Source organism: Canis lupus, chromosome 29 (assembly GCF_003254725.2).
Source record: "Canis lupus dingo isolate Sandy chromosome 29, ASM325472v2, whole genome shotgun sequence".
NCBI classification, from domain to species: domain Eukaryota; kingdom Metazoa; phylum Chordata; class Mammalia; order Carnivora; family Canidae; genus Canis; species Canis lupus.
The window spans coordinates 18,719,973-18,738,874 of record NC_064271.1 but is presented as its reverse complement, the minus strand read 5'-3'; the positions used below and the strand labels follow the sequence as shown (position 1 = coordinate 18,738,874).

At 38.0% G+C, this 18,902-nt stretch overlaps 1 protein-coding gene across 1 annotated transcript; it reads left to right on the top strand.

The window, feature by feature from the left end:
• Positions 1–6,027: 6,027 nt before the first annotated feature.
• Positions 6,028–6,658, top strand: LOC112678400 (cytochrome c oxidase subunit 6C). Its single transcript, XM_025477677.3, has one exon. The coding sequence runs from the start codon at positions 6,311–6,313 to the stop codon at positions 6,536–6,538; it is 228 nt and encodes a 75-aa protein (XP_025333462.1). The 5' UTR covers positions 6,028–6,310; the 3' UTR covers positions 6,539–6,658.
• The last annotated feature ends 12,244 nt before the right edge of the window (positions 6,659–18,902 follow it).

Genomic DNA, 18,902 nt, shown 5'->3' with positions numbered 1-18,902 from the left:
GAGAGAGGCAGACAGAGAAACAGGCTCCATGCCGGGAGCCTGACGTGGGACTCGATCGCGGGTCTCCAGGATCACACACTGGGCTGAAGGTGGCGCTAAACCGCTGAGCCACCCGGACTGCCCTCAATGAATGATTCTTTATCACACTTACAGTAGAACTCAGCCTTCTTACCTTGTCTATAAAATCCTAATGGCCTGCCTCTCTCTACCTACATCTTTGACCTCATTTCTACTATATGTCTCTTGTCCACTATTCTGTAGTCCCTCTAACCGTATTCATTGAACACTAAGCTTCTTTCTCTTCTAAGCATTTATACTGGGTCTTCTGGATCTTCATCTGGGTGGCTGTCATTCAATCCTCTGCATATAATCTTTCTCAACTCAATGTAGACTTACAGTGGCTCTCTACCATGTCACCAGGTTTGGATTCTCTCCAGCACTTCTTAATACCTGATAACTTCTTATTTATTTACTTTTTTTTTTAAGATTTTATTTATTTATTCATGAGAGAGAGAGAGAGAGAGAGGCAGAGACACAGGCAGAGGCAGAAGGAGAAGCAAGCTCCATGCAGGGAAACTGATGTGGGACTCAATGCTGGGTCTCCAGGATCACGCCTTGGCCCAAGGCAGGCACTAAACTGCTGAGCCACCCGGATTGCCCACTTATTTATTTACTTAAAAGAACATCATACACATTCTAAAATATCAAGTTTTAAGCTTAATACATGCTTTTATAAAATCCCAGAGGGCTATTTGGTAAGGTGTGACAATCTATAATGTCCTAAGCTTTGTGTTTTAAATTTTCTATTTCTTATAAGGTTATAAAATAAATTTTGTTTTTATAGGACTAAACTTTAAAAATTCATTTGGTGTGTGTTTGTTCATATGTTTGTTTTAGAGAGGGAAGATGGATAAGGCAGAGGGAGAGGAAGAGAGAGAATCTTAAGCAGGCTTCATGCCCGATGTGGAGTCCAAAGCAGGGCTCAATCGCATGACCCTGGGATCATGACCTGAACCAAAATCAAGAGTCGGCTGCTTAACTGACTGAGTCACCCAGGCACCCCTCATTTTGTGTTTTAAATCTTCAGATAAAATCAACATATATTTGAATACCTACAGTATATCTTTGTGTTCCTACTATTGCATATCGAGCCCAACGATGGGTTAACTCTAAAATTCATAGAAATGTTTTCTTATCTTTCTTCTCTCTATTTAATTTCATTTTAAAATAATAATTGTACATATATTTAAGGTGTAGATGTGATGATTTAATATACATATGCTCTGTGTCATAGATTTTTGTATTCTGAGAAGAGTTTAGGTGGATAATTAGCATATCTTCTCACATAGTTACCATTGTGTGTGTGTGTGTGTGTGTGTGTGTGTGTGTGAGTTGAGAGCACCTTAAATCTATTCTTAGCAAATTTCCAGTATTCAGTACAGCTTCTGTTCTTTCATATCCAGCAAGGGAGATTTTAAAAATGGTTGGCTCAAAGGATACTTGGCTGGCTGGCTCAGTTGGTTGAGCCTTTGACTCTTGATCTCAGGGTCATGAGTTTGAGCCCTACACTGGCTGTAGCGATTCCTTAAAAATTATTTTTAAATGGTTGGCTCAAAAGAGATTAAGGTGTTCTTTAATATTTCATCCCAAAAAGGAATAATTGTTTAAGCGAATCTTTCCCTTTCTTTAAGGCACATCCCATGTGGCAGGCCTGTGTATTTATATACACCAATTACAAAAGATGTAATCCCTGAGGTGAAATAAAAAGACATTTCCAGGCTCTTCCAAATATCCTTGTTAGATTTGCTTCTATAATTACAGATGAGACTCAGGGAAAGGGCATCTAGCAGTGGATGACCATCATTTCAGAGACGTGCAGAGCATCCGATTCTATAAATTTTAATTCTGTGTCTGAAAGCAAAGGGGGTATTTATATTTAAAAAAGAAAACACCTGAAAGAATAGTTCAAACTCCTAGACATTAGAAAAGGATATTAAATATTCCAGGGAAAATGATCAATAATGAGGCAGTTAAATACACTGAAAGAAATGCTGCCTCTGAAGCCTCAGGGAAGAAATTGAAACCACATCTAAAACCCACAGGAAAAAAAAAGGCACTAGCTGGGAAAAGCACCTGGCCCCAACAATGCAATGAGTGAGCTCATAAAAGCAGCGGGCAATTATGTAGCTAGTACCCTGTAAAATTTGTCAGTGCACATGGAAAAACAGAGGAATAGCCAGAAGCCTGGTACAAATCAAACAGTAAAGTCTGCTAAATAAGGGAGAACCAAAGAGCAAGCAAGGATCACAGATCAGGCCCGGGAAAGCTTCCTTACTTCCCATCAATCCAGCCACATACCTCAAATGCTTCAATAAACTATTTTAAGCACAAGATGTACAAGATAGTCCCAGGAGGAGAAAGGAGAAGTAGGGCGACATTTTCAGAAAGAAAGCAAAACTAGCAAATTAACTGCAGCAACAGAGGTGGAATCATCTGGAAGTCTTTGTTATCTTTACATGACTGGGGTTCAAGCCCTCCATCAGGAGGACAATTTTATAATTAAGAAATGGTTTGGAAACTCTACCATCTAGCCCACTCCTCCTCCTCTCCTCATAGAGCCAGTACAGAAGTTCTGGATTATAGAATGCAGAGTGGGAATTAAGGTTGACTTCATGCAGATGATGCCAAGAACACTGTTACATGGGAACCCATCCCTGTGTTGTGAGAAACAAGGAAGGAGTGGCAGAGAGAATGACCGAAAAACTATGCCTGGCACAATTTATTGATTGATTGGATGAAACTGATTAATTTTCTTTTATTGGGTACTCACTCAACTCATTTCCAAGTTTACATTATTATAATTAATGCTACCATAATTTTGCCCTCATGTCTGTTTCCTCACATTCAAAAGCCTATCTTAAGGGATAAATTCCAAGGAGTGGAATTTATAGACTGAAAGACATTAAATTTTTTGAAATGTCCTAACTTCTCTCCTAACTAGGTCAGTATCTATTCATAATGCTGCCCACTGCCAAATGTCAGAGTTTTCCTTTTCTCCTGCATTCTTGTAATACTGCATGTAATACTGCAGTATTACATGTAATCATTTGTAATACTGCATGTAATCATTTGAAAAACGTATTTTTCTTTTTAAAAAAAAATTTTTTTACTTATTTATCCATAAGAGACACAGAGAGAGAGGTAGAGGCACAGGCAGAGGGAGAAGCAGGCTCCCTGCAGGGACTCCCATGTGGGACTCAATCCTGAGACCCCAGGATCAGACCCTGAGCAGAAGGCAGATGCTCAATCACTGAGATACCCACGTATCCTGAAAAATGTATTTTTCTTATGCAAAAAAGTATTAACATTTTAAATTTAATTTGCATTTCTTTTCATTACTCTTACATTTATTTTCTATGTCAATTGGCCATTTTTTTAAAATATAGGAGATGTTCTGTTTCTTACTGATTTGAAAGTACTCTTTATATGTACTTGAAGTAATTGGAAACTTGTTAGAATTTGTGAGGATTTTGGTGGGCCCCTGAAGCAACAATAGCAACATATTATTTGTGATTTAGAAGTGTGCTTCTCAGGAGCTCATCTGGGTTATCACTGCACCATGGGTTATCACTGCACCATGGTACAGTAATAGTGGCTGTTACAATAAAACCCACTGATTTATAATAGAGTAGTTGAAAATCCCTAAAATCCTTAATTGCAACATTAAAATATTAAATAAATGAACGTAGCTGGCATTTTATTTCCACTGAGGAAATATAGATGTTAGAATTGCAAAAAATTAGAATTATCAAAGAATTAACAAGGAGACTCTGCTTTTTCAGAAATCATCTTCGTGGATAAATAGAAATGAATTTAGATTAGCATATCAAGTCTGAAGTGGAACAAATTTCATCTGCTGATTTCTTAGAAAATCATTTTCACAGGTACATCAAAGGTAAAATTCATCATTTAGACAGAATCCTGGATTAGGAAAGGGGAAGACTGACAAAATTGTTTATGTTTTGCCATTCCAATGGAGGGATAAAAATTACCAAAGTTGTCACTTCGGTCATTTGTTTGGTAAATTGTTACCAAAAAAGTTAAGAAAGATCTATTATCTTAAGGATTACTAAAGGGTTAATTGTAGTTTCCTGAGTATCAAAGGCATGATATTTTATTTGAATCTTATTACTGCAGTAAATGTGCAAATAAGCGATGCTGATTTGTAAGCATTCTATGTCATTCTAGAGTAACTAGTATGTGGATCAGTGTGTTCTGTGAGGCCAGGTTTACTAAGAGTGTCACAGAAGTGGTGCCCACCAGGCCAAAAGTATAAATGGTAGGATGGGCCAGTGATTGGTAGGATGTGATATTAAAATGCAGCTCTAAGAGAAATGAAGTTATGTTTCTTATCTTAGAGTAGGGTCATTTTCTGAATTCCTTTTGCATGATAAAACAGCTTTCTACTTCAACTTTGCTCGTGGTAGGTATCCAATAACATAGGCTGAATGAATGAATGAGCATATGTGTTCTGATAGGGTCTTTTGGTCCTGCAAACAGCAGGGAGTTAGATGTGAACACTATGGAGATGGCGACCAAGGCTTAATCATGTCCTATTCATCTTGGCATCACCAGCTCATTCAATAGTCCATGACACATACTTGGTGTTCAGTAAACGTTTCATAAATGACTGACTCAATGAATAAATAAATAGTGGAAATTTCTTGACAAGTGGCATTCATCTGAGGGAAAATAGTCTGGGGAAGGTACCACTGCTGTCGCTCCAATCATAACACATAGAGTGGGAGGATGGTGGACACAAAAGAATCCCTGTTTGCTTTTGGGAAGTCTGAAATCTATTTAGGAAATTGGTATAGATACACCAGAACACTTTAGCTTGTTCAAATTTGAGGGAAACTGGTCTGCATGATTACAAAGCTTAAAGAAAATAGATCTTTAAAAAGTGAACTCTCTTATTTTTACTTGGAACAACAGGTTGAAATAATGCACATTTCTGAACTGTTGTTAAGCAAATTCAAAGGTGTTTTATTTTCAGAAATAATTTTGTGAGCTGTAATTTTTGCAAGGCAAGAATTCAATCAACCTGTTGGTGAGCAAACTGGTTTTTACCTTTCACTCTGTGTGTTTCTGAAAATAACCAGCAAGTCAAGTCGGCCCTAGATAATTCTCCACTCTCCACAGAGGCAGAGAGCTCTTGTTTAGGGGTGGGTGGGTGGGTGGGTGGGGTGGTGCTAGTCAGATGGTGCCATTGCAGCTGGCATCTGGTGCTAGTCCTAGGAGTGAGGATATGACCCTTTTGCCAATACTGGAAGCTCCTTGGGTCCTAGTCATTAGATGTTAGATGAGATGTTCTGTTGGAGAATCCACCACATGTATAGTTGACAATCTAGTCATGCTGGCCTGTTTGGGGGATTCTCAGTGGTTGAATTTTGTTAAGAGTGGTAAGTGAGGTATGAAGTGATGGAGGTATTTTGACTCTTTAGGAACAAAATATTTTCTTTCAATTTCATATCAGGTATGAATTCTGTGGCAAAGGAAGCCCAAAATGGTTACTCTCAAGGCATGATTTAACTAATCATGATGTAATTGGTCATGTTCATTCCGACTCCCTAATTTGGGTGATACCCTGAGAAAAATCTCTCACAGTACTATGGTTCAAGAATGCCTTTTGTTTTTATTATGTCTTAGAAGGAACCTAATTACTCTCACAGAAAAACAAACAACAAACCTCAATTGTGGAAAGCATAAGAAAGAAAAATAAAATCTCCAATTTGAACTCCCAGGGAACCCCATCTCAGTGTACTTCCATGTAGACGTTTCATAAGCATCTTATACAGGGTATGACCCAACACACTTTAAAACATATTTGGCTCCAGTTTATGAATGTGGCTTTTATTATACCTTGCTTCTTTAACTATGCTTTATATCCTGGTGTTTTGTAAAAACATTCCTTTTCTCCCCCAAAACTTGATTTTTATTAACAGCTATCTTAGCATGGGCTGCTATAAGAAAATAGTATAACGCAGGTGGCTAACTGACAATAGAAATTTATTTCTTATAGTTCTGGAGGTTGGAAGTCTGAGATCATGGTGCTGCCATGGTCAAAGTTCTGTGAGATTCCTCTTCTGGGTTGCAGAATTCTGCAAATTCTGATTCTGAATTCTGATTGTGAATTCCGATTGTGTCCTCACATGGTGAAAAAGAGTCCTCACGTGTTAGCTCTTGGCCCTCTTGTAAGAGCTCAAATCCTGTGTTAGGAAGGACTTTGGGTTTGAGGAGAATAACTACCATGACTTCAAGTGCTTTGATGAAACCTCAGATGCGAGGCCTTCTGGCCAAGTGTCTGCGATTTCATATTGTTGGAGCCTTTGCTGTATCCCTGGGGGTTGCAGCTTTCTATAAGTTTGCTGTGGCCAAATCAAGAAAGAAGGCATATGCAGATTTCTACAGAAACTATGATTCCATGAAAGATTTTGAGGAGATGAAGAAGGCTGGTATCTTCCAGAGTGCAAAGTGAATTTGGAATATAAAGGATTTCTTTGGGTTGCATTCCATTGAAGTTTGTCACTGACTGTCCTGTGTTCCTGAGCTATGAAACACGAACACTGGGTTATGGAATAGTTTCTCTTGTCAATAAACAACTAAAAAATAAAATAAAATATTAAAAAAAAAGGCACAAATCCCATTCCTGAGGGCTCCTCTGTCATGACTAGTCACCTCCCAGAGGTTCCCTGCTCCTGATACCATCACACTAGGGATTAGAGCTCAGCATAAGGAAATGGTGGTGGTGGGAGGTGCGCACATTCAGTCCATAACAACTGGAAAAGATTTCATTCTTTGGTTGCACATTTTTAACCCACTCTTCAGTAATTGAATATTTCTCAGGTTTGTAATTTATTATTGCTACAAATAATAATGTGATCATCATGGTACATAAACACTGGTCTCCCTTTCTGCTTGCCCTGATAGCTAAATTGTTTTCTAGGTAAATTACATTTAAATTAGTAGGCTGAGGAAGTAGTAATCCCAGAGTACCCTGATCACCACTGTATATTATGATTTATAAATACATTGATTTGTTGGTGGAATTGAAGTATCATCTCGGTCCCTTAATTCATACTTTGAGATTGCTATGAGGTTGTACCTCTTCTCTTTACTTATGATTCCCTTGTATTTCCTCCACTTCTGTGAATTATTTGTCCTTATTCACTGCCTACTTTTCTACTGTGATAGTAATTAATGTTTTTTATGGGTGGCCTTGAGTACTTTATACATTAACTCTTTGTTGTACTTTTGGCAACTATTTCTCCTAACTTTTTCTCTTTGGATTTTCGTTGACTTAGTTTTTGGTATGTGAAGGTTTAATATGTATTATTCTTTTTCTTTCTGAAAACTCTTATTATTTTTATGCCTCAAGAGTCCTTTCCTATCTAGAAATAAGATATTCATCTATGTTTCCTTTAGACGTTTCTAATTTAATTTTTTGTATTTAGTTTTTTCATTTGCATGGTACAAGAAAAGTGTAAAAAGTGACTTAAAATTAATGAACTTTTCTAATCAGTCATTAAATAACTCTATTCTTTTCTTCTCAACTTATTGTGCTTTAAGTGATAAATACTATTAAATTCTAATTCAAATCTGTGCCTGGGATTCTTGTTTTGTTTTTGTCAGTTTATATCTGTTCTTTTATCTGTACAATACTATCTTAATGAAAGATTATGTTTAATTTCTCAGAATTAATCCTTTCTCTAAATGGTGTTCTTTTTGAGGATTTTCTTTAAAGTATTCACCTGGAGTCTTTTTTTTTTTTTTTTTCAGAAACAATTTTCTCATGTTCTAAGAACATCAAAATGGAATTTTGATTAGAATTGCATGAGACCCAAAAATTACTGTAAGAAGCATTCATACTTTCTCAATGTTTATTCTTTTCACTCATCTATTTTTTTCACTCTTTACTTACATCTTCATCTTTTAGTAAAATTTTGTAATTTCCTTTGTACAGATCCTGCACATTAAAAAGTTTCTTTTCCTAACTATTTTTGGGTAGTATTGGAATACAATAGCTATTTTATGGCTGCTAATTTTTATGCTATTACTCAGGAAAATTACTGATACTGGGAATTTTTTGTTAATTTAGCCATTAACATATCTGTAGAGTAAATATTTCAAAACCAAACTATGGCGAGAAATGTTATAGTTTATTTCCCTTTCAATAAGATAAAGTTAATTCGATTTATTGTTTTTAGCCATTAGTGATTTGATTGCCTGATTTTGAATCTCCATCATATGGAAAGTTTCATGGTAGTTACGCAAAAGCTCCCAAGCTTTTCCACTCCCAGCATTGTCCCATAGTAGCTCTATGCTGCTCCTGAGTAATAAACTTTTAAGTCAGGAACACTTAGCCACCCCGCAGAATCCCTCTGGCTGTATCTGCCCCATGATTAACAAATGTTTAAGCAGGAAAGCATCAAGTGCATGAGATCGTAGAATCTTAGTATACAAAGCATTTTCTGATAACCTCATATATTATGGAAACAGCTCTGGGAAATATGGTGTATGTTGCCCTAGCTTGGCCCAGAATTGCTTTACTGTGATGGAGCTGATGAAATTGATGGTGGGTGCAACAAGTTGTTCTAATTCTCCCCTGCGCCAGTAGCTAACCTATACGTTAACGGTCCTATAGGTTCGCTAGGGATGTTGGCCCTAATCCTGAGAACACCCAAGGAGGTTTTGTGGGGAATCCCTGGGGGCAAAGCTAGGGCTTTGCAGTGACAGAAACCTACATTTTATTCCCAGCTTATGTACTAGCTTGTCAATTAGTGCGTCTCCAATCTAAGCTGCAATTTGGAATCACCTTGAGAGGTTTTAAAAAAAAATGGTTTCCTAGGTTCTGCTCCCAGAATGAGTTCGTTCTGAGTTGAGACCCAGATAGTGGTCTTTTAAAAGGTTCCCAGATGATTCCAATGTGCAGCAAAGGCAGAGATTCTCTGGAAGCTCTGAACCTGTCCTCTCCTCAGATACTACTACATCTAATAGCTTCTCAATAGTTTACAGATATTGTTACCATTAAAAGAAATGAAGACTTGGGATCTAGCACAAAGTCTATACTAAGGTAGGAGAAGGTATCCTCCAAAGTGTTAAAGACCTGTACCTTACATCTCTATAAGAGTGAGATGCTATTACTTTTTTAAAAAAACAGATTTTGTTTATTTATTCATGAGAGACACACAGAGAGTGACAGAGACAGAGGCAGAGGGAGAAGCTGGCTGCTTGAGGTGAGCCTGATGTGGGACTCCATCCCAGGACCCCAGGATCATGACCTGAGCCAAAGGCAGATGCTCAACCACTGAGCCACCCAGGTGCCTCATGAGATGCTATTACTTTTGAAAGAGAAAAAGCATCAAATGGGATTTCTGAAAGTACATACTCACTCCTACTACCTGTATCTGCTTTCTAGAATTCTCCTCTGTGCATCATTTTCCTGATTATTTCAAAGTGTGATTGAATTCCAGGGTCTCACATTTTTATTTCTTATTTATTGCATTACTAAGAGAAGGCAAGTAGAAAATATATCCAGTTTTCAAAATCGTTTCTATTTGGCGAGAAAATACTAAGCTCATATGGGCATTAGCCATCTATTTAACTCAAATTCCAGCTGATGATGGTTTAAATAAAGGCTCAAATTCCTTACGTTCTCCCTAAGAAACCCGACACAAGTCAACCGTGAGATATTTGACTAAGAGATGTAATAAGTCTCTTAAAACTTACCAAGTTCACCAAGTTTCAGGTGAAGGTAGCCTGCTTAAACATTCAACACAAGCACAAGATCTGTGGCTATGCCTTTATTTGTAATAGTCTATATGGCCTCCCAATATTTCAACCCTCCTGCCATTGTGCTTGTTTAGAAAAAAGTTCTGAAATAATTCAAGTGCAAAGGCTATATATATATATATATATATATTATAATGATAAAAGACATATTGCAGAATTTTTTTTCCATATGGTACTAGCAATTTGGCTTTTAGTAGCAGTTTTTATAACTTGCAGCTCACCACTAAAATGTCAGAACCTGTGAGAATAAAACAACTTCTATTTTAGGTTTTAGATTCATTTGCTCTGATCTCTCAACCAGAAAAACTGACTCTAAAGGCCTCTTTATTCTGAATGAATTTAACTTCTAGTTCACTACTACCTTCTCAGTCTATTAAGGCTCAATGTTCCAGTATCTCTTCTCTTTGTTCACGTACTGACATTTCTTGAACATGTGCCACAAGGGGCAGGCTGTCACCAGTTAACAAACTGACCTTTATGGCAATGGAAACCCATGTAAGGGAAACCATATTTTAAAAGGAAAAATCACATTGCTAGAAGCCCATGTACAAAAGCCAAGCAAAGACTCTTCTGATTTTTAAGCCAATTCAAGCACTTTGAGAGAAAGTGGTGTAGACTAACTTGTTTTGAGAAAATTAACAAATATGACTTGGTGCTGGCTCTTAAATTAGAGACACATTTTATAATCATTGGGTGGTTTAAAAATGCCTGAAAAACTCACTGGGGAAGCATAACTTTCAAGCTTTTTCTCGCAGCATCACTTACTTCAGAGATGGTGACATCTTTATGCCAAATTTTATCATTTATTCAAAAGATAGCTACCTATGGATTGAGGGTTAATAATTTTTCAAGGAAATTAGGGCTTTTATTCCATCAATTTTATTCATGACATATATGTAACAAATTCCCAAGAGTCTACAATCTTATTTTTCAGAGTTCAGAAAAAACCCCTACCAGCTACTCTGAATTACCCACAGTCTCAATAACATAACCGTGAGCCAGTAAACTTCACGTTCTCATTGATTTTCTACTTTGTGCAAGTGGAACAGGTATAGGCACTGGTGTCTCTGTATCTTCATGATAAAGTCACAAAGATCTTTCTCCTCCCAGTAATTACTAATCAATTCATCAAGGTGATTAGAATCTTCACAGTACAGTTGACTCTTGAACAAGGTTAGAGGTGCCTAACCCTCATGCAGCTGAAAATCCAAGTGTAATTTTTGACTCTCCCAAAACTTAACTACCAATAGCCTACTGCTGCCCAGAAACCTTAATGATAACATAAACAGTTGACTAACACATATTTTTAAAATACATATTATATACTATATTCTTACAATAAAGTAAGCTGGAGAAAAGAAAATGTGACTAAGAAAATCAAAAGGAAGAGAAAATACATTTAAAATACTGTGCTGAAAAAATTTGTGCGTAAGTAGACATGCGTAGTTCAAACCCGTGTTGTTCAAGGATCAACAGTATTCACTGTCTCAGATTGCAGGGTCAGGTTCTCGTTTAACTTTGGAATTAATTCTTTAGAGACGTTTCTGTGCTGAACTCTTTAGAGGCCTTTTCTAACTGGTGCTATGTGGCAAAAGGTGGAAAGAGAAAAAGACACATTCTATGTTTTTTCTTTCCATGTGACTCACCACGGCTGTCTTTTTCCAATCAGAAGTCAGCCATTTTTTATCTCCATCTGATTGCTGCTTTATGTTATGAGGAAATCTCATTCCTGTCTACATAAAATTGTTCACCTTATCAGTAAGCTCTGGCAGTGTCGTTCAATACAAGTAGAGCCACTGACTCCAGGGAGCCGTTGAACAGTTGAAATGTGGCTAGTCTGAACTGAGATGTTCTGTAAGTGTAAAACCAAGTATGAATGAAAGAAAGCCATCTCAATAACTTTTTATAATAATTACATGTTGAAATAACAACATGTTGAATATACTGAGTTAAATAAAATTCATTATTAAAATTAAATTCATAAATTAAAATAATTTTTAATGTGAATGCTAGAAAAAATTTTTTTAAAGATTTTATTTATTTATTCATGAGAGACAGAGGGAGAAGCAGGCTCCATGCAGGGAGCCCCATGTGGGACTCAATCCCAGGACCACAGGATCATGCCCTGAGCCAAAGGCAGGTGTTCAACCACTGAGCCACCCAGGCGTCCCAATGCTGGAAAATTTTAAATTGTGTTTATATTTTGCCAATCTGATTATAAAACACAAGCTTTTAACTTCAAAGGCCTTATAAGGCTTAATCGTCTGGTTCTCATCCTGCTTTTTCTCCCACTTATGGAGCAATCATTTAAACTCTATAGATATTAATTATATCTGTTGTGATTGTAGTGAGGGTCAAAATCTAGATGACCATCTGTAGTAGTATATTTTAGCTAGGTCATTGAGGTGGGCTGTAGAGGTGGGGAATACTCTCCCCAAAATGTAGAGGTCCCTTTTATTCTGTGTGGGTTTTCTATTATATTTATTGTTAGGTAACTTAATGTGTTTTTTTTTTAAGATTTTATTTATTTATTCATGAGAGGCACACAGAGAAAGAGAGAGAGAGAGAGAAAGAGAGAGGCAGAGACACAGGCAGAGGGAGAAGCAGGCTCCATGCAGGGAGCCTGACATGGGACTCGATCCCGGGACTCCAGGATCACGCCCTGGGCTGAAGGCAGGCACTAAACTGCTGAGCTACCCAGGGATCCCCCATAACTTAATGTGTTTAAGGAAGTTTACTTCATTTAAGAAAGACTATCATGAGGCTCAGGAACTCTGGGACAAAGACTTGGAGCTTTGTTCATAAGAAAGAGTCAAATGCATGCAGATCTGTTGGATAGACAGGAAAGGTTCCCTGGAAGGAAAGATAGGCCCTTAGGAGAAAACTCCCAAGAATGAAGAAATGATACAGTTGGGTGAGCCAGACTCTATGTGTGAGGAGTGAGGCATAGGAAGATATCTGTGTTCAACCATGACAGCAATCTCCCTTCCTCTCTCCCACCTTACCCTGTCCCCAGAATGCAGTGCAATGTGAGAGAAAAATGGCTATATGATAGAGAAAGGGACAAGGCCACTGATGGTGCAAATAGTCCCATTGAGGAAGCTCTATGAAACAGCTGCTCACAAGGTGGTGGCAATCTTTTCTTGAGTTAGTGGGTAGAGAAGCCATGGACCTTGGAGTCTGAAGCCTCCTGTAGTAGAATGGTTCCAACCCACTTGTGGAGCAGAGCAGTGTAGTCTACTGAACAGAAGGATCTGGAAATCACAGGCAGGGACTCTGTGAATGTGTGAAGCAATGTACCTTTTCTCCCTACCTTACTGAGAAACTGCTATGGCCTAGGGAATATTTGCACCCCTGGAAGATTCATACTGACCGAAAAATAAAGATTTCAAGAAAAAAATAATTGTGAATGAGTGAGGGACTTTGAAATGTTAAAATTCTGGGATCTCATTACAACTATGATCTATTTCCATCTAGTACTAGAAAGAGCATGGCCACATCAATATCTTTAATGCAAGGGCATTTTGCAAACAATAAGTTACTATAAAAAATGCAAACTCATAGCATTATTTCAGTAGATATGTTTTTCTTAGGCATTACGCTAGACACAGAGGCATGGTCCAGTATGGGTGGGATATGTGAACAGATGCTGGAAGTATTGGGACAGGTGCCAAAAACAGCGCTATAGACCCGGTACAGTGGGGTAGGAGGGGTGGGAAGTGAGGGAAATCCCTGGAATAGCAGGAAAAGCTTCTTAGAGAAGATTCCAGATGAGTAGGAGTAATGTAGATGACCTAAACTGACAAGAGCATTTCAAAGAGAATGAACAATGCATGCTAAGATAAAAAGAAGTCAAAAGCAGGGTGTTATTAGGGGTATGCAAAGAGATCGCTGGAGCCGATGCCTTGCAAGGTGCCTGACACAGGAAAGAAAGAAAACAGCAGCCCGAATGTGGAAGGTTTTGTGTATATTCCCTACAAACATTTCTGACATAATCTTGTAGGTGATGAGATGTCATTGGAGGAATTCAAGCAGGGGAGTTCCTTAATCAGACCGCATTTCTGAGATTGCTCAGAGGGGAGTGTGGAGAGTTCTGTGCCCAGCAACACAGCAGGAAACCTCCAGAACCAGAGAAGGAGAAAGTACCGTGGGAAAGCAGCATGCCCAGGGAAGAGCTCAGACACAGGGGGATGATGAGACGCCTCTTAGGGATGCCTAGAAATGTATTCTCATGAACTTGCAGTAACTGGTAAATTCATTCACGAGCTCGCACAACTCTGAAATACCTTGGAAAACAGATGCACAAGAAAAGCATTAGACTGAAGAATCAAAAGAAAACCTGAATGGAAAAAGGTGTTTTTGTTTCTGGATAGGAAAATGCAACATTTAAATATTTTAACATTCACTATAACAATCTTTAAATTCGATGCAGTCTGATTGAAAATTCTACAGGATTTCTTAAAGGAAAGTGATAAGGAGACTTCAAAATTTATTTGAAGAAAAAAATGAGAAAAATAACTCAGAAAATTTTGAAACACTATATTACAAAAATTGCAATAAAGATATAATATTAAAAGTTTATGGTAGTTGTATAAAATAAATAAATTGGAGTAGCACAGGGAGTTTAGCAATAGATTCGTAGAAATAGAACTCAGAATGTAATCAATCACTGTGGAATGGATGGAAATACTTCAAGAAATAGTATTGTGGCAATTTGGTAAAAGTAACAAAATCTGCCATCTGCCATATTATTGACTAAATAAATGTCAACTGGGGTAAAGACCAATATGTGCATGTGTGTATGTGTGTGCGTGTGTACATATACAGATAATTAGAAGAAAATATATAGGTTTCTGTTTCTTAAGCTAAAAAAATTTGTCTTTCAATAGGGAAAAGGGGCCCAAGAGAAAATATTAGTATAGTTTTCTTTTCTTTCTTTTTTTTTTTTTTTTTTTTTTTTAAGATGTTATTTCTTGGGCAGCCTGGGTGGCTCAGCGGTTTAGCGATGCCTTCAGCCCAGGGTGTGATCTTGGAGACCCCGGATCGGGTCCCACGTCGGGCTCCCTGCATGGAGCCTGCTTCTCCCTCTGCCTGTGTCTCTACCTGTCTCTCTGTGTCTCTCATGAATAAATGAATAAAATCTTTAAAAAAATATGTGTAATTTTTTTTAATTTAAATTTTGTTAAAGATTTATTTATTTATTTATTTATTTATTTATTTATTTATTTATGATAGACATAGAGAGAGAGAGAGGCAGAGACACAGGCAGAGGGAGAAGCAGGCTCCATGCCGGGAGCCCGATGCGGGATTTGATCCCCGGTCTCCAGGGTCCCGCCTTGGGCCAAAGGTAGGTGCTAAACCGCTGAGCCACCCAGGGATCCCCTGTGTTATTTCTTTACTCATGACAGACACAGAGAGAGGCAGAGACATAGCAGAGGGAGAAGCAGGCTCCCTGCAGGGAGCCTGATGTGGGACTCGATCCCAGGACCCCAGGATCACACCCTAAACCAAAGGCAGATGCTCCACCACTGAGCCACCCAGGTGCTCCTAGATTAGTATAGTTTCCTAAATCAAAGTAAAAATAATTTAATTTCATACAACTATCAACATAATAAATGAACTTATTTATGGACAGAGTGGACAAAGGAACATTCCAAGAAAGTGGGCAAAGGATATACATTTTTTACAGGAAGGAAAATATAAACGTCCATTTAATGATTGAAGTTAGTGTGCTACTTCTTAAGAAAATGCAAATTAAAATGCTGAAATGCCATTTTTTGCCATCAGGCTAGCAAAAAGTACAAAATATCAAGTGTTATGAGAGGTGTGGGAAAATAGTTGCTCTCATTCATTTATTATGGGAATGAAAGTGCCCCTTAGAGGACAACTCAGCGCTACCAAATAAAATTTTTTTAAGGTCACATAACCCATATCTAGCATTTTCACTTCCAGATACTTACCAGAGAGAAATCATTTCATATGTGCATAGAGAGATATGTAAAAGAGGATTCTCATGTTATAGCATCATTTGCAAAGGTAAGAAATTGGAAACAACCCACATGTCCATAGATAGCATGATAGATAAAATAGCTATGATGTATTTCTATAGTGAAATATAGGGCGGAAGCTATAAAGCACTGAAGTAGCAAAATCTTCATACTATTTTTGTGAACAGAAAAAAGGCAGTATCACAGTAACAGTTATGGAACACTGCTATGGTCAGAATGCTTATAAGTCCCCCACCCCCAATATGCTGAAACCTAACTGGCAAGATGATGGTATTGGAAGGGGGTGCTTTGGGAGGTAATTGGGTCATGAGTGCTCCAGAAAGATCCCTCACCCCCTTCTGCCATGTGAGAATACAAGGAGAAATTCATGATCTGGAAGAGGGCTCTCACTCTAACCTGAACATGCTGGCCCCCTGACCTTGGATTTCCAGGCTCCAGGACTGTGAGAAATAAATTTCTGGTGGTTATAAGCCACCAATCTGTGGTATTTTGTTAGAGTAGTCCAAATGGACTAAGACAAATACTACTTATGTAGAAACATAAACACATAAAATACATCTCAAATATATATATTTGAAATGCACAAAAATGGTCTCAAGACACAAGCCAAAACAATAACAAAAAAAGTGGTTTTCTTTGAGGTGGGGAATATGAATGTGTGGGATTCTTTTAAAAAAAATTGTGCTTTGCATTGCTGAATGGATTTAAAAAATGCTGATTTATGATAAGGAACTAAAAGACATTTCCACTTGATAATTACACTTTTTCCTCTCTATGAAACAACATGAAATATAATCTGTTGACTACAGATAAATATTAGTAAGGTGATAAAAGCTTAGAATGGCTTCTGTGGGGCCCAGGACCCCACTTGAGGTTAAAAGCCTTAAGTTTGTAGGGCACCAAACCATAAGGTATTATAATCATACTATCAGCAAGGAGTCATGTACTGGGAAAAATGATAGGTGGGTTAATAAAAGATGTGATGGTTGATAGTGCAGGTTGTAGGGAGGCAAGATTTTGAGAATACAAATAAGAGAATGGTAAAGATCTAAATTACAGGGGTGTTGATGAACTGGAAGAAAAAGAGAATCCAGTAACTACAGGTCTTTTGAAGTTCTCTTCACTAAATTGCCTGCTCTGATTGCCTATTTTCTCTTGGTGATTTGACTTTTTCTTATTGATTTTGTTGGGTATTAACCCTTAGTTATTTGTCTTGAGAATATTCCTGTCTTGAGAATTACAGAGTGAGAAGGTGGAGCAAGATGAGAGTTATGGTCAGAGAACCTGAATCCCAGCCTCAAGGGAATGATTTGCCTAAGTGGAATGAAGATGAAATTCACTGACTTGAGGCACAAGAAGTTCTGTGACCAGGGAGTTGGGTGCTTTGTACATATGAATTCAGAGGTTATTTATGATGAAACTTGGATTATGTCGGAACAGGGGTTGTAAAATGAATGCTAAAGTCTTGGTTAGATTCATTGGTGGTAAATTGGGGGGATGAGAAACAGAGAGTTTGTCAAGTTCCTTATAGCCAGATGAAATGCATCCTAATGGAGGAGAGGCTTGCATCTGGGTGGAAGCATCATGGCCTGGACAGGAAAATGGAACCCTATGAGAAGGCACAAAGTAACTGGCTTCATAGCTCAATGGGCTTGAGAAATAAATCACTTTTATTGGAAAGGTATGCTATGGAACTTGTGTCTCTAAGGCAGAAATAAGTCTCAGTGACTAATTCCTAGAGTCTCTAGTCTCTATATACTCATAATTGTACAGATGAAATTAGGGGTTGAGAAGGGAAAGATGGGTGCTTCACATTTCATTGGCAATCTGTGAATTGTGTGAGGACCTACTGAAACTCCATCTCGAGGTTTTTTATCTCTAATATCTTATCGATATATAATTTTGCTTTATTGAACCAGAATCACCTCTTTCATGTCTATGCAAATGCCAGCTCTTCCTTCTGGTTGGAGGTTGAACAAGGTCCACTATGCAATAAACACTTTTCCAGGTTTTGTAGTTGCACATTTTCAGTAAGGTCCTTGTTTCCATGGAGTTTATCTTCTAATGGGGAAAGGGAGTACAGATCAATTTGTCTATGTTAACAAATAGACACATAAATGGAAAGTTTGAAAAGCACTAAGTGCCATGAAGAGAATGAAACACAGTGATGTGATTGACAAGATGGAACTAGAGGCAGGTTTACTTGAAGCCAATAAAGCTAAAGCCGAAGGGTCCCTCCATTACAAAGACCCTTTCTCAAAGCTTGGAGAGCTCTACAAATGTGTTCACATGGTCATATTTACCAAAGTCAGATATTTTATCCTGTCTCATTCCACCCTGATTCTAAAGGTCTCAAAACTAATTAGGTTTTGGAGTCAACCCTGTATGAGGACTAATTACATGTATTCATCAAAAGAAGCCCTACTGATAGGGAGAACACAATGACCATAGAGTAGCCATTTGAAGAAACGGGGCCAGAGTTTTCAGGCAGAAGAAATATCAAGGAAAAAGCCCTGTGCAGAATTGAGCTGGAACTAGTGTGTATGAAGCTAAGTAAGTGAGGTGCAGAATTGTGAGAAATGAGATAGGGAGGTGAGCCAATGGCCCAGCCACATTGGGCTTTGCAGACATTTTAAGGAAGTTGGATTGTATTCCAAATGCAACATGAAGCTGATGAAAGGTTTTAATGGGTGTCACATAATGTAATTTAACTTTCAAATGCTTATTCTGGCTTCTACCAGGGAGACTGCTACTGGGAGGAATGGAAGCAGGGAGACCAGTCAGCAGGCTAAGGCAGAACTGCAGACAAGAGGGTAGGTCTGCTTGGACGAGGTTACTAGCATTGGAGACAGAGACTCAGGATATGTTTTCAAGGAAAAGTGGGCAGGAATTTTCAATTTATTTGCAATGAAGATGAGGGATAGGAAGGAATCAAAGAGAACTCCTGGGTTCTTTGAACTGATGGAGAATTATGCCATTTACTCAGAAGGAGAATATTGTGAGTGTAGATTTGGGGGAAAGGTGGAACCAAATCCCTTTTCA

Bases quoted from the DNA above. Each gene is read 5' to 3' on its own strand.
- LOC112678400 (XM_025477677.3), top strand. From the start codon at position 6,311: ATGACTTCAAGTGCTTTGATGAAACCTCAGATGCGAGGCCTTCTGGCC.